The sequence below is a fragment of the Xenopus laevis genome, chromosome 1S, assembly GCF_017654675.1.
Source record: "Xenopus laevis strain J_2021 chromosome 1S, Xenopus_laevis_v10.1, whole genome shotgun sequence".
In the NCBI taxonomy this organism is placed as follows: domain Eukaryota; kingdom Metazoa; phylum Chordata; class Amphibia; order Anura; family Pipidae; genus Xenopus; species Xenopus laevis.
This window is the reverse complement of record NC_054372.1, coordinates 90,524,192-90,537,111: the sequence shown is the minus strand read 5'-3', so window position 1 is coordinate 90,537,111 and position 12,920 is coordinate 90,524,192. Positions and strand designations below refer to the sequence as shown.

Sequence of the window (12,920 nt, the reverse complement as noted above, 5' to 3'; positions counted from 1 at the left end):
CAAGATGTGGCAATATCTTTAACGTCACAACAGACCATTTTATCATACAAAAGCCCAAAGAGTCCAAAGGGATACTCTTACTTACCAGTTTAATAAGAGGAAAGACCGTCACTCTCAAACCAGACTGAAATCTGTTTTAGATGCAGGCACATAATTAGTTTATTTTTCCCCAATATTTCACATGACTAGCGCCAAGCCATTAGGAAAACCATATTTGTGTGGTGCTTGTCTTATGAAAAAAAATTATATATAATTATAGTCAGGCCCGGACTGGCAATCTGTGGGTTCTGGCAAATGCCAGAGGAGCTGCTATAAGGTCCCATAGAAAGTCAGTATTTAGTGGGCTGGTGGGGGCTGTTTGGGCCTCTATGTGGGCTGATTGGGCCTCTGTATACCTGAAATGCCAGGGCCTATTTTAATTCTCAGTCCAGACCTGCTTATAGTGGCCCTCTCCAAGCCATTATCCGTTCCCCTGCTCTGCTTAGTCTCCGTCCTTTCTTTTTTTTTTTTAACCCAAATCTCTTGCATTCAACGAGTTCACGTCTCCCATATCTCTTTGTTGTGAATTTAATTTATTATGAATGGCTCTGGTGGGCGCGGCTTCCAAGACGCCATAGCGAAGCATCAAACGCGTTGGAACGGATTCCGCAACACTGATTGGCCACAGGGCACGAAGGTGGCGTTCCATCTTTGCCACGTGGGGGAGGAGGTTGAGTCTTTCTATTGGTTAATGGGCGTGGTCGAGCTGTTACGGCTTTGGGTGTAGGTTCACTGTAACTTTGTGGGTTAGTTTCACGCCAGAGCTCACAGCGGAGACCGAAGTGAGAATCCGATCCTCGGATGGAGCAGCAGCCTAGTGTCCCGCGGAGCTGCACCAACGTAGCTCGAGAAACGCCCATGAACCTTAATATTCAGAGCACCACTGGCACCCGCTATGAGCTGTCCGTACCGCTCAACGAGACCGTGGATGGACTAAAGCGACGAATCTCGCAGCGGCTCAAGGTGCCGAAGGAGAGGCTCACCCTGTTGCACCGGGAGACGTGAGTAGGGTTGGGGGATGGATGTTTTTTTTTCTTTGGGTGCGTAAGTGGGACCTGTACGAAAACTGAGGAAATTTTCGGATAACCCCAAGGCCGTATAGGAGCTATACCCTGAGTAGTGGAATCTGTTTAACAGGAGCAGCATTTGGAGGCCCTCCTATTGTTAACATACGCGTTCAGTTGTTGGGGGAGAACTAGAAGTTGGCGAGCACGGAAACCCAGTGGGCTGCGGAAAAGATCACCCTCAATGGCGACGAGGGTTCATTTTTTACTGACAGTTATTGCACCATAGGGGTCGATTTGATCCCCTCGTCTTTCCGTCCTTTGTTCCTTACCCGGGGGCGGTCTTTGTCTAACGATAACTTCAGACAAGGCATTTCATATGTGTGCCCCCCCCCCCGTGATAAACTTCCCCTCCCACTGTGCCTTTTAAACTGCCCCTGTATGGAGAACCCTTTTACTTAAAAAATGCCCTTTTTATTTCCATCTCTCCAACGTGTATGCAACTCGCATCTATAGGCTTGAGTCCATACGATTGTGGATAGCCTTGGACTACATTGAACTGCAATACATTAGTCACTATGCACAGTGTTGGACTGGCCCACTTGGATACCAGGAAAACTCCCTGTGAGCCCAGGTGTCAGTGGGCCCTTCTGATTCTAATCATTTGCCCTATTTTATATGGGAACAATAAGGCTAAATGGATGGAAGGAGTTTAGTATGTAAAGGAAAGAGATTAAGAGGAAAAAAAAAGTGAGGAGAGGGGAAAAATAGTTTGGAGAGGAGCCCATAGTCTAAACTTTTCTGGTGGGCACCCGCCTTCCTACACTGACTATGCAGAGTGGGCCTTACGGGGACCTTGTATGGGAGAACCATAGAATGTCTTCTAGTGTGACCTCTGCTAAACTGGGGAAAAAGAGGAGCCTTTCAGTTTAGGGAGAATGGTGTCCTGTTTACCCTGCCACAGTAAATATGTATTTATACAATGTTATTCCTGCCCAGCTAGTTTTCTTTTTGTCTGTCTACACACACAAGGGTCGATCCTGTAGGCCTTGGGGTGAGGCTGTGGGTTTCATACTGAATGGCTGGGCCCTGAATATGATGTAACAGACCAGTCACATTTTGTGTTTGTGCAAAATGGCAAACAAGCTTGTTCAAGGCAGTTCCAAATGTTTCTATGGTTAAAAACCCTCTTCCTTATAGGTCATGGGACTGGAAGAGTGCTGCCAGCCAGAGTTGTATGGCTTAGTTGAGTAGGAGAATGTGTTATCCTGTTGGCAAAGTACTTAAAAAAAAAATCTGATCTAATTATTTACTGTTCCTTTCTTATGGTATTAGGGGGGCATCTTTCATGATGTAAAGAGGTTCATTACACTTGTATTAATACTCATTTGTCTGTGTACTACAGGCGCCTGAGCTCGGGAAAACTGCAAGATTTGGGGATATCAGATGGCAGCAGACTAACCCTGCTGCCAAGCGTAGAAGCTGGACTAATGGTGAGTGAAGTAAATGCCTTGTGTATAATATTATTGGGAAATCTCTTCTACCTAGAATATGTCTGTATTTCCTCCACATATCTGTCCATGCCTTGTTTCTTTCTGTCTGTTTTGGTGCTCAAAGTAGTTAATATTCTCTGAATTCTTTCTTTTGCCCCTGCAGTCCCAGATGTCCCGTCCTGAGCAGTCTGTAATGCAGGCCCTGGAGAGTTTGACGGAGACGCAGGTGAGCGGTCACAGGGCGGTATCCATTGGGAGGGGTTGTTTAAAGGGAATCACCACATTCTGTTTTGTGTCACCATTCAAGCTGTGACGCAAAACTTGTCTCCTACCGACAAACAAACCAGTTGCTAATCAGATGAGGACTGGGAGGGCGTATGCAGTTCTGCCTTGTCTCTGCCCCTCCCTCTTGCAGTTTTAGTGTAGTCTGCCTCTTAAAGGTACAGATTTCTTGTTGCAGTACCCCTGCTCATTGTTAATGCCATTGATTATACGTAGGGTTGCCACCTTGCCAGTATTTTACTGGCCAGGCTGGTACAAATGATGGTTGGTCCCAATGTTGTTAATAGGGTAAAAATATATAGAAAGGCTGGTATTTTTTTCCAGAAAAGATGACAACCCTTATTATACTTGATATGCCATTAGGTTTACTTGTGTTTTTTTGTCTGCCACACCACTGTATGTACTTTTTCATGTGCATTTTATTCCCTATCCATACTCTCTGTAAGGGTGCTTCATATTTCTCTAGTTTCACCTGTAATATTTTGTTTGTTTCCCTTTACACCAAACACATGAAAAAGCTTATGCCTGTACCTGTGCTCCACTTCTCCCCCCTCTGCCCTGTGGCCTTGTTCTCCTGGTTATGTGCTGGACTCTGCTATTTTTAGCTGTTCATGCAGGCGTGGGCTGGAGGGGGGTGAGTCAGAGAGAGCAGCCTGAAAAAGTAGGCAGAGGAACTGTGCACATATGTACACTGCAATAGTACACAATGTTCCTGCCTACTACGCATGGATTATTTCTATATTTTCTTCAGAACTCTCAGGGTTAATGTTCTGCTCTTTGTCCAGTAATGCGGAGGTGGTTGGTTATGGGGGGGGCTGAGTCGTGACGTGGGGGAAGGCGCACTGCATTCATGGCTGTGTTTGTATGATAGAGTCGTGAGGGTGGTTTGCTGCTGTGTAATTCCTATCTCTGCAGCATACCTTGGAGGTGTTTTGTTCAGACATTTTCTGTTCTGTGTTTTTTTTTTTTCAGAGTCACTTTTCTTTTTAACCGGTTCTGTGAATTTTCACAGGTTTATTGCTTTAGCGGTCAGAAATAGGTTTCATTGGGTTCATGGTGTGTGGGAGGTCAATGTCCTTAGGTATTCCATTGCTGGGTGTAATGGTGCAGAGTGCAAATGAGGTGAGAGGTGGTTCCCTTTTTTTCAGTGCATATATGAAAAATGATATGAAAGGTTGTAGCAGATGCATGGAGTCGTGCAGACAAATCCCATAGGCAAATCAAATGCAGTAGTTTTGCTGTTTCTGTCCTGGATCAATGAAAGCTATGAATTGAATAATATATTGTCAACCACTGAACTACCTTTTCATATGTCTTATCCCTTCTCAGGTGAATGATTTCCTATCTGGCCGTTCCCCTCTTACGCTAGCACTACGTGTTGGTGATCATATGATGTTTGTGCAACTCCAGTTGGCTGCTCAACAGTCAGGGGGTTCTCACCTCCAACACCGGCATGTAATCACCAGAGGAGCTGACGCTGGTGCACCCCCACAATACCGCACCTTACATACAAGCACGTCTGCTCTTTCCCATTTGGCAAGTTGCACACCAGGCTCTACTCCACCCACTACGTTGTCTCCAACTTCTTCCACACACTGCGATGCCCCCCATTCGTCTCCCCTTACCACAAGCGTCTTCCGTTCCCACGGAGAAGGAGTGTCACCCTGTGCAGAGGTAAGGAATACGAGGCATGGTTTAATATGAAATGCTCTTGGATTTAAACCAACACGGGCCTGGTTATCTAGCCAATATGCACATAAAGTTAAAGCAGAGTTTCAACTATATTTTAGTATGTTAAATGGCATAAGCTTTGCTAAGGCTGCAATTTTAACTGCCACCTGGCTGAAGTTTCAGTGACCAAGCAACCCAAAAACAGTTACTATCACAATAACATTAGTAGCTATTCTTATTTTATTGCTTATGCTTCTGCTCATGCTTTCTTTTGTTAAGTAAGTAATCCCTAGCAGCTAGACAGCAGTTAAAATCTAAAATGAAAAACAGCTACTGCAATGGTATAAAAAAGCATCAATTGCTTATTGTTAGAATACTGCTGTGTACAGCTGTAGCAGTAAGGTCAACTACCCCTGTCAGGGAAAATCTTTTACCATGTCAGCAGTTGATGTTGTGATCTTTATTTTTTGTTGCTGATTATTTCCATATGAGCTTAAATATTGCAACTTGATCTCTCCCAGCAGGTACCATGCAGTACTAGAGGAACTGAGGGAACAAGCTCTTCACCATCAAGCAGATCCCGGAAGCCCGGTGCGATTATTGAGAGCTTTGTCAACCACGCTCCTGGTGTTTTCTCAGGGACATTTTCTGGTAAGAGGCAGATGAATAAAATAGTTCACCTTTAAGTTAACTTAAAAACCAAATGCTCTGTCAGACAAGTGTATTGTTACTGATACTCTCTCTTACTCGTATTTCTATTCAGGCCCCCTCCTATTCATACAATTATTTAAATCAATGCTTGAGTGATGGGGAAATGTGGACCTTAATAACCAGAAATTGCAACTGGAGAGCTGCTGATTGAAAAGCAAAATAACTCAAAAACCTTTAACAATATAAAAAAAAGCGAAAGCCAATTGCATTTTGTCTTAAAATATCCCTCAAAGGTGAGCAACCCCTTTAATGAAAATCCTAAAGAAGAAATTGGAAGTGGTTCTTTAAAGTACTGCATCCTATTACTTTAGGGGAGCATAAAATACTGTGGTTAGGAGTGTAAACCTTGTGCAACTTGAGGACTGTTAGTCAGATGTGTCCTTTCAAGAGATTTTTATGGCTCCAGCTTGCCCAAGAGCAAGAATACTTCTTTATGGTATTATCTTATAATATTCTGGCATGAAGTTTGTTGTACAATTGTGCCTTCTACTGAAAACTTGGGCTGTATTGCTTTAGCTAATCATTGTGAAGCTGGGTGATAAATGTACAAAAGCTGTTAGATGATGTGGGTGCCTCTTTGGCTACAGACAAAAGGTGACGGCTGACAGATAAACAGTGTCCATCATTTGTGGACACCCTGAAGGTGTGCAGTACTGGGTCTGTATACATTTTGGAATGGCCAGGAAATCCTCTGCAATGAATGACAAGTTAATCCTGACTTTTTGTCCCAATGCATTGTTTACAAAGGTTTTACTTGTGTATTCATTAATCATTATTTTTCACTCTTTCATGAGGGCTGCACACTTTCATTTTTTTGTTCTGTTTGTAATACATTTGTCACCTTGATTATGAAGTTGTTGATGTCACTTTCATCTTCAAGGATGCGCTTCCTTGTTGGAGGGTGCGTAAGTTAGTGTGACTGAGCTCTTTGGCTTTTTTTTTTTTTGCTATAAAAGCTATATCTCAAGTTATGTTTTACTGTTCAATTTACTAAAAAAGCACTGCTTGTTGCAGATTTAAATCCATACTTGGCCTGTACATGTCCCTTCAGAAGTAATATCAGTAGTTTTAATTGTTGCACCCCTATTTGCATATACCATGTAATTCACTTGGCAAGCAGGCATGCAGGGTAAAATTGACCCTTCTTCCAACTGCAGCATGGTTACCAGAATTAGGCCCTGCAGTTTGATGTAGACAGCTGTCTGATCGCCTTAATGTCTCCCTAAAGTAACATTTTCTGTGAATATGCACAAGCTGCTTTGCCCCTTAGTGCCTTCGATGTGATGCTCTCTAATTTAAGCAATTTTTTTTGATCTCCGAGCCAAAAAAAACCCCAAATCAGTCAAACATTAAGTATTTCATTATAAAGGATGCGATGTGAAATCGCTATGCAGTATTTCAGAGGTTTCTTGATAAATGCTTTTTGAATTATAGTACCCATAACTGATCAAAGTTCATTTGACTTTACTTTAAAATATTTTGTGTTTTTAATTCATTAATTTCAGTTTACTCTTCTATTGCTTCAGGCACTTTGCATCCACATTGCCAAGACGGTGCAGGTCGTCCCCGCCGGGATATTGGCACCATCTTACAGATTCTAAATGATCTGTTGAGTGCCACCCGTCACTACCAGGGTATGCCACCGTCTCTAACCACACTCCGATGTCACACCCAGTGTGCATCCCAGGCCAGGAATGCTAAAGCTACCTCTCCCCAAAGCACGGGACCCCAGCAAACCACTCATCCAGTAGGCCATTGTCAGGCTCAGACCCGCACATGCAAACCAAGTGGTGAGTAATATGGTGCCAAGTATGGTTGCTTACTAACTAAATGCAGTGCTGTACACCGATTTGGTGCATAATCTGTTTCATGGAACTTAAGATAAAGGCTTGATACCTAGAGTAAGTAGGATTAGATGACTTGCACTCATAAAATATGGAACATATTGTCTGCCAGTTTATTTCAGCAAGCATAGAAGCAGCCGAACCTTCCCAAAAGCTTGATAACCTTAATAGAAACTGCCTATCACCAGTTGTAACAGGTGGTTTTTGGCCAGAAATATGTATTTTTGAGACAAAATCTTCCTGTCACTGCTGATGACTATGTACATTAAAACTAATGACGTGATCTTAAATAGGATTGAGAAAATTCTCTGCTGCCCCAAAAATGGAGAATATACCCCACATGCTACCCCACATGCTGAGAGCCCTATTTAGTCTGATTTGCAGGCAATTTGGCTTTGATACAAAATAAGCAGGGTTTTCACATTATGTTACTGTATTTGAAAGGTATATACACACTCGTTTCATTAATAGGTGCTATATTTTATAAAAAATATTAACTTCTTAGCAGTGGTTGGAATATGAAGTGTGAGTTTGAATGAAATCTTCTAACTGTAAGCAATGCCCCATTCAGCACTGAATGGATTATCTGACCTTTCCCTCCCCCCTATATATGTAAGGGTGGGGGATGAAGCTGTTGCCATGTTTGTTCAGTTTGGCTGCAGAAGGGTGGGGGTTCAGACAAAGGCCTTTCAGTCATTCACAGCAGTTTCCAACCCCCACCCAGTGATCTGCTGCCTGTAGGTGTTTTTGAATTGATATAACATTTGGTGCTATCTTCCCTTGAGCTTTTTTAATACATTTACAATTTAGAGGAAACCTCAGAAGCCGCCTGTGCGTCTGAGATAAAGCAACCCCCAAAAGGATTTAGATGAGGCAGTGGGAGTGTTAGGTCAATATAGAATTAGAGGACAGTATTTAGTAATGTAATTGTATAGGGAGGAGGGGCTGAGTGAGCTTGCAGTAGACAGCTGGGCATTTGGTCTTTACATTCTTATAGTTTGTGAAGAGATCGGCAGTCTTTTAACAGACAGACTGATCCTGGGAGAGTGCCCCCCCCCCAACTGATCCTGGGAGGGTGCCCCCTGGGAGGGTGCCCCCCCCCTCATGCACACACAGAGGGAGTGGGTGAGAGGAGGAGGGCCTGCATACATCTGGCCAGTTTCATTCTGTGTGTTTTGTGTAAGGAGAACAAAGAGGACTGCGTGTGGGAGGGGTGATCAGATCCCATTATGCAGCAGGAAGCTGTGGGAGCCTCATGATAGAATATTCAATGGCTCTGTGCTGCTTATAATCCTTGGACTCTTTAACCCATTATGTGGAATTAGAACAAAGAAACCGGGTGCTCAGGGGAGTAAATTATTTGGGTTAGTGGCCTTGTGGCCACTGGTTTGACTATTTCCTTTCTGGCACCAACAGTGCCAATTACAGGCTTTTTTATTTATGGAAACAGCAGCAGATTTTTAGGATCATCAGTGCTAGTAATATTGAAAGCTTTGCAGCAGAGCTTGTGAGATGTTTTACTGTCCCCCCCTCAGACCTAGGAAATCATACACTCAGTGTCTATCACAGACTATTATTCTTTAATCAATAGTATGCAATAGTAATCATGATAGTACTATTGTTTAATATAACATATGTTTTCTTTCATGTTTTTTTTCATCTTTCTGAGATAGAGAGCTTGCACCTAACCCCAGTAAACAGTCATTCCCTACGTTGTGCACATTGTTTAATATTACATATGTTTTCTTTCATTCTTAGGAGACCGCTTGCGACAGACTGAAAATAGGGCGACTCGATGCAAAGTTGAGCGATTGCAGCTGCTCATGCATCAGAAGAGATTGCGCAGGAAGGCAAGGAGAGACTCAAGGGCTCCATATCATTGGATGCCCACCCGAAAATCTAGTCGGACCAGCAGTAACAGCAGTACATCTAGTGGGGAGGGCAGCCTGGAGATTGACTTTGAGGACTCTCTGTGGAAACCGGATGTCAAGGCTGAATTGAACTCAGAGTTTGTGGTGGCATGAGATGCATACCTGTAGCATTCTCTGTTTTATTAGTGTGCTCCAGGGAGTGCCTGCTCCTGCACTTGGTATGGACCATGGAGAGTTGGAGAGGCTTTTTGTTTTGATTTTTCTTTCTTCCAACAGAGGAATACGTAATGATCAGAAAAGGAAAAGCAAAGAGAGGAAGGAAATTAAAAATAAAGAATAAAAGATAATTTTAATGTTTAGTGGACTTAAATTCCAATAACTTGTTCTGCCTTAAACGCTGGAATGTGGAGCATAGCAAGATTGCGCTGTTGTTATGGAGCGTGAAGGCAATAAGGTGCACTCTTCTACTTTTTTTTCTTCCTTGAGAAAGCTGGACCCTACTAATCAAGCAGCTCCATCTCACTCATCATACTTTGTAGGGAACATTTATGACCTGGTTTGACAGCACACAACAGTCCCAGGCTTTATTTTTGAAATGCTGCTTTTCAGGAAGCACCTGCCTCTGTGGGAACAAGAGGTTGGAATTAAGAGAAAGAAGGGGGACCAGGGACTCTATAATAACCCCCTCGCTTTTCCAGCCTGTCCACCACCATGACTGTCATATGTAGCATTGCTCGTTTATTTGCTGTGGGCTACTGCCCATCCCTGACTGGCTATGGGAAGGCCATGCTGTGCACATTGTGCCTCCCCTTAACCATTCAAGTGGGGGGGCAGTGATCGGAAGGGAGGCAGCAACCTGAGTGCTTTGTCCAAGCTTCCTACGTTTTTTTTAAATCATATTTACCTCACACTTTGGATATTAAGTTCATTTTTGTTTGCTTTTGTTTTATAACTTCTCTTGGATCAATAATTTAGGACAATTTTGTTTTATCTGAATGAAACTGGCATTTTTTTATGTGTTCTTGGAGCAGAATTATTTTCACACAATGAAAATGAATTCTAGAACTGGTACAGAAAAAAAAATTCTTCTTTGTTTCCTGCCATTGCCAATTCCCTGGGTCTCTTTCTCCCCCTCGGGCCACAGTTTCTTCCTTCCCCTCCCCCCCTCCTCTCTGTGTGAAAGGGCCCATGTCCCAGCTGTGACGTAATTACTATTCGGTGCATGTGCGAGGCGTGTTTCCTGGCAGCCTGTGCGTGAGAAATCTTTCTTTTCTCTTCTGCTGCTTGTGGGTGTCAATGTAAGAGGTACATTTTCAGGACTACCTGACCCCTCTGTCTTGAGGGGCTGCTTGCGGCCATCTCGTCATGGATTTTAAATTAAATCTAGTTGTATAGGTGAGAGAATTATTTCATTGGCTGGGGGGGGGGTCATCATTTTTGCTCCTTTGTTTTGAAATGCTGCCATATTGGGCTGTCCATGGCTTTTGCTCCATATAGATGCAACTTTGAGTATGACCACAAATATCCACTATGATTTTTTTCACCAGTAATTAGTACCTACATTCATACTGAGTTTTTCTTAATGTATATTTCAAATTTACATTACTTTCTGTCCTTCCACTTAAGAGCACATTTGCCCCATGTGTGTGAACATGTGATCCCTATATTTTCTCTTTAATTCAGGGGATATTGGTATTCAGTTATTCTTTTATGATTATAGAAAATACTGGACTTTAGTAACCCTTTCTTTGCACATTCTATTAATTTATTTATAATCCTCCTTGTTACCTGGTCACCAGATATGAACACAGTACCCTTGGTCTAAACTTTTGCGCTATATATATATATATATATATATATATATATATCTCTTTTGGTTTTAGAGGGTTTTTTTTTAACTTGTTTTATTACTACCATTTTTTTCTCTATGGAACCCAGGGATTTCTGTGCTTCTTCTCTGGCTACTACGGTGGGGGGAGGGCCAGGGTCTTGGGTTATGTATTCTGTACCATGTGTAGCCAGAGTTGATGGGGGAGGGGTTGGACAAACAAAATATAGAGGTTTAACTTAAAAGGACTATAATCCTCTAAATAAAGATGTAGCAGGACACTTCATGTTGTGTTTTTCTGTTGGGAATATTGTCACAACTGTTGTTTTATATTGATACGTTCGCAAAAAGAAGAAAAAAGGTTAATGTAGCATTTAACAAATGAAACCGGCCCTTCTACTGTTACATATTAAGTGAGAATGCGAGTTAATATAAAACTGTAAAACTTCCAGTGCCCATGGCAATTTACCAGTCTAATACAAAGTGTGGATACAGCGTTTCAAAAACTGACTCCCAACAGTCGGGATGAAATTTTGCATTATAATACAATTTTATTGTTATGGAAACTTTTTATTTTTTATACTTGTTTTATATGGGCTTTGCTGGTCACCAATTCTTAGCTCTTTGTCTCAGGGGTGCACGGCCAATTCTCAATCATATAATCAAAATTTGGAATAAAGCATTCTTGGGCCAGCACTTCCCTTGTGAAACAAGTGTCTTTATTTTACACACATCACAGTGCTCCAACGTTTCGGTCCCCCTTGAGAAAGGTCCCAAGAGGGACCGAAACGTTGGAGCACTGTGATGTGTGCAAAATAAAAAGACACTTGTTTCACTAAGGGAAGTACTGGCCCAGGAATGCTTTATTCCAAATTTTGCATTATATACCATTATATACCATGCTCTTGGCTAAGAGTGAAAAGAAGGAAATATGCCAAGCCTACTGCCAAATGCAGATTTAGATTCCTTGTGTTAATTTCCTTATTATACAATGTATCAAAGTAGCATCTCAGAAGGTGATCTAACTTGAAATGGCTACTCATTCGGCTATTTTAAAGTGACACTAAAAGCATTTGATGATTCCTACATGTAAAACTAACTTGCACACAGACCTCTGCTTGGGAGGGGAAGTGTTAATTTAGTGCTGTGAGGGGGAGGCCAGTGCTGTCTCTGCCGAGAAGCAGCTGTGGGTGTTCCTGGTACAGGACAGGAAGAGGCCACGGGTATCCTGAGAAGGGGGGTGCAGTGTGTGTGATCGATACCTCCTCAAGTGTGTGTACTCTACAACTCTGTGCCACACCAATATAATGCTGGGTACTTGCAGACCGAACCATCCCAAGATTTATGTAGTTCATTTTCTTCCTCCTTTCCTCAGTCAGGCTTATTTAGAGAAAGGATGAATGAAGGGAAGAGTTTAGGGTGGTGGGCACAGGAAATCATTGCATTTGCCATAATCTACAGATTTCAGCAGAACTAACAGCTGTACATTTGGTTTGTGGTTTTGTATGAAGAGATTTATAGACTTTTTTTTTTATTTTTACCTCTCCTGATAGGTCTGCACAGGCCCTTGATATTATCTGATGATTGGCCTGGCAGCCACCCAACCTGCCCAGCATTTAGGCCAAATCAGTTAAAGAGCATGCTTGTTTGGCAACCTTGGCAAACAAGTGAATATTTATGTACATGGCCATCTTAACTTCTGTATTCCTATGGACCAGGGTCTCTGTGGGCCAAAGCTAAGGGCCCCCTGACACATAAGGAGATGTCTACCCACATTAATCTCCTCTAGTGTGGGCAAGACACTGTTTAGTTTTCCCACCAACGATTCATATTATTGCTGGTGGGAAAGCATATGAAGAAGGGGCAACTAATCTTTTCATGTATCAGCAGACTAAATGTTGAGCATCAAAAAAGGGCCCCAAACAAAAGGGCAGTATGAAACCCTTTTTTTACGGGCTGAAATCTTTATAAACAAAACCCCCCCTTCCACCCAATGCAGCCTAGTAGACTGGGGATAAAAAGCAGATCATAATCCAGAAGGGTATACTGCACCTTTGCTTAATTTTAAAAGTAGCTAATGTAGCACCAATCTGTGGCAGATGGGGGGGGTGATCTTGACCCCTTTGGAGATTACCATATCTGGTTGTGTGGGAGGATAATTGCAGACTAAACTTTCT

At 42.5% G+C, this 12,920-nt stretch overlaps 1 protein-coding gene across 2 annotated transcripts; it reads left to right on the top strand.

Annotated features, from left to right (window-relative positions):
- Window positions 1-737: 737 nt before the first annotated feature.
- midn.S (midnolin S homeolog) lies at window positions 738-11,024 on the top strand. Of its 2 annotated transcripts, none has more exons than XM_041572803.1 (7): window positions 738-1,040; window positions 2,449-2,536; window positions 2,700-2,762; window positions 4,148-4,492; window positions 5,014-5,140; window positions 6,727-6,990; window positions 8,803-11,024. In XM_041572803.1, exons 1-7 carry the CDS (start codon window positions 841-843, stop codon window positions 9,066-9,068), a joined length of 1,353 nt encoding a protein of 450 aa, XP_041428737.1. In that variant the 5' UTR covers window positions 738-840; the 3' UTR covers window positions 9,069-11,024.
- Window positions 11,025-12,920: the final 1,896 nt, after the last annotated feature.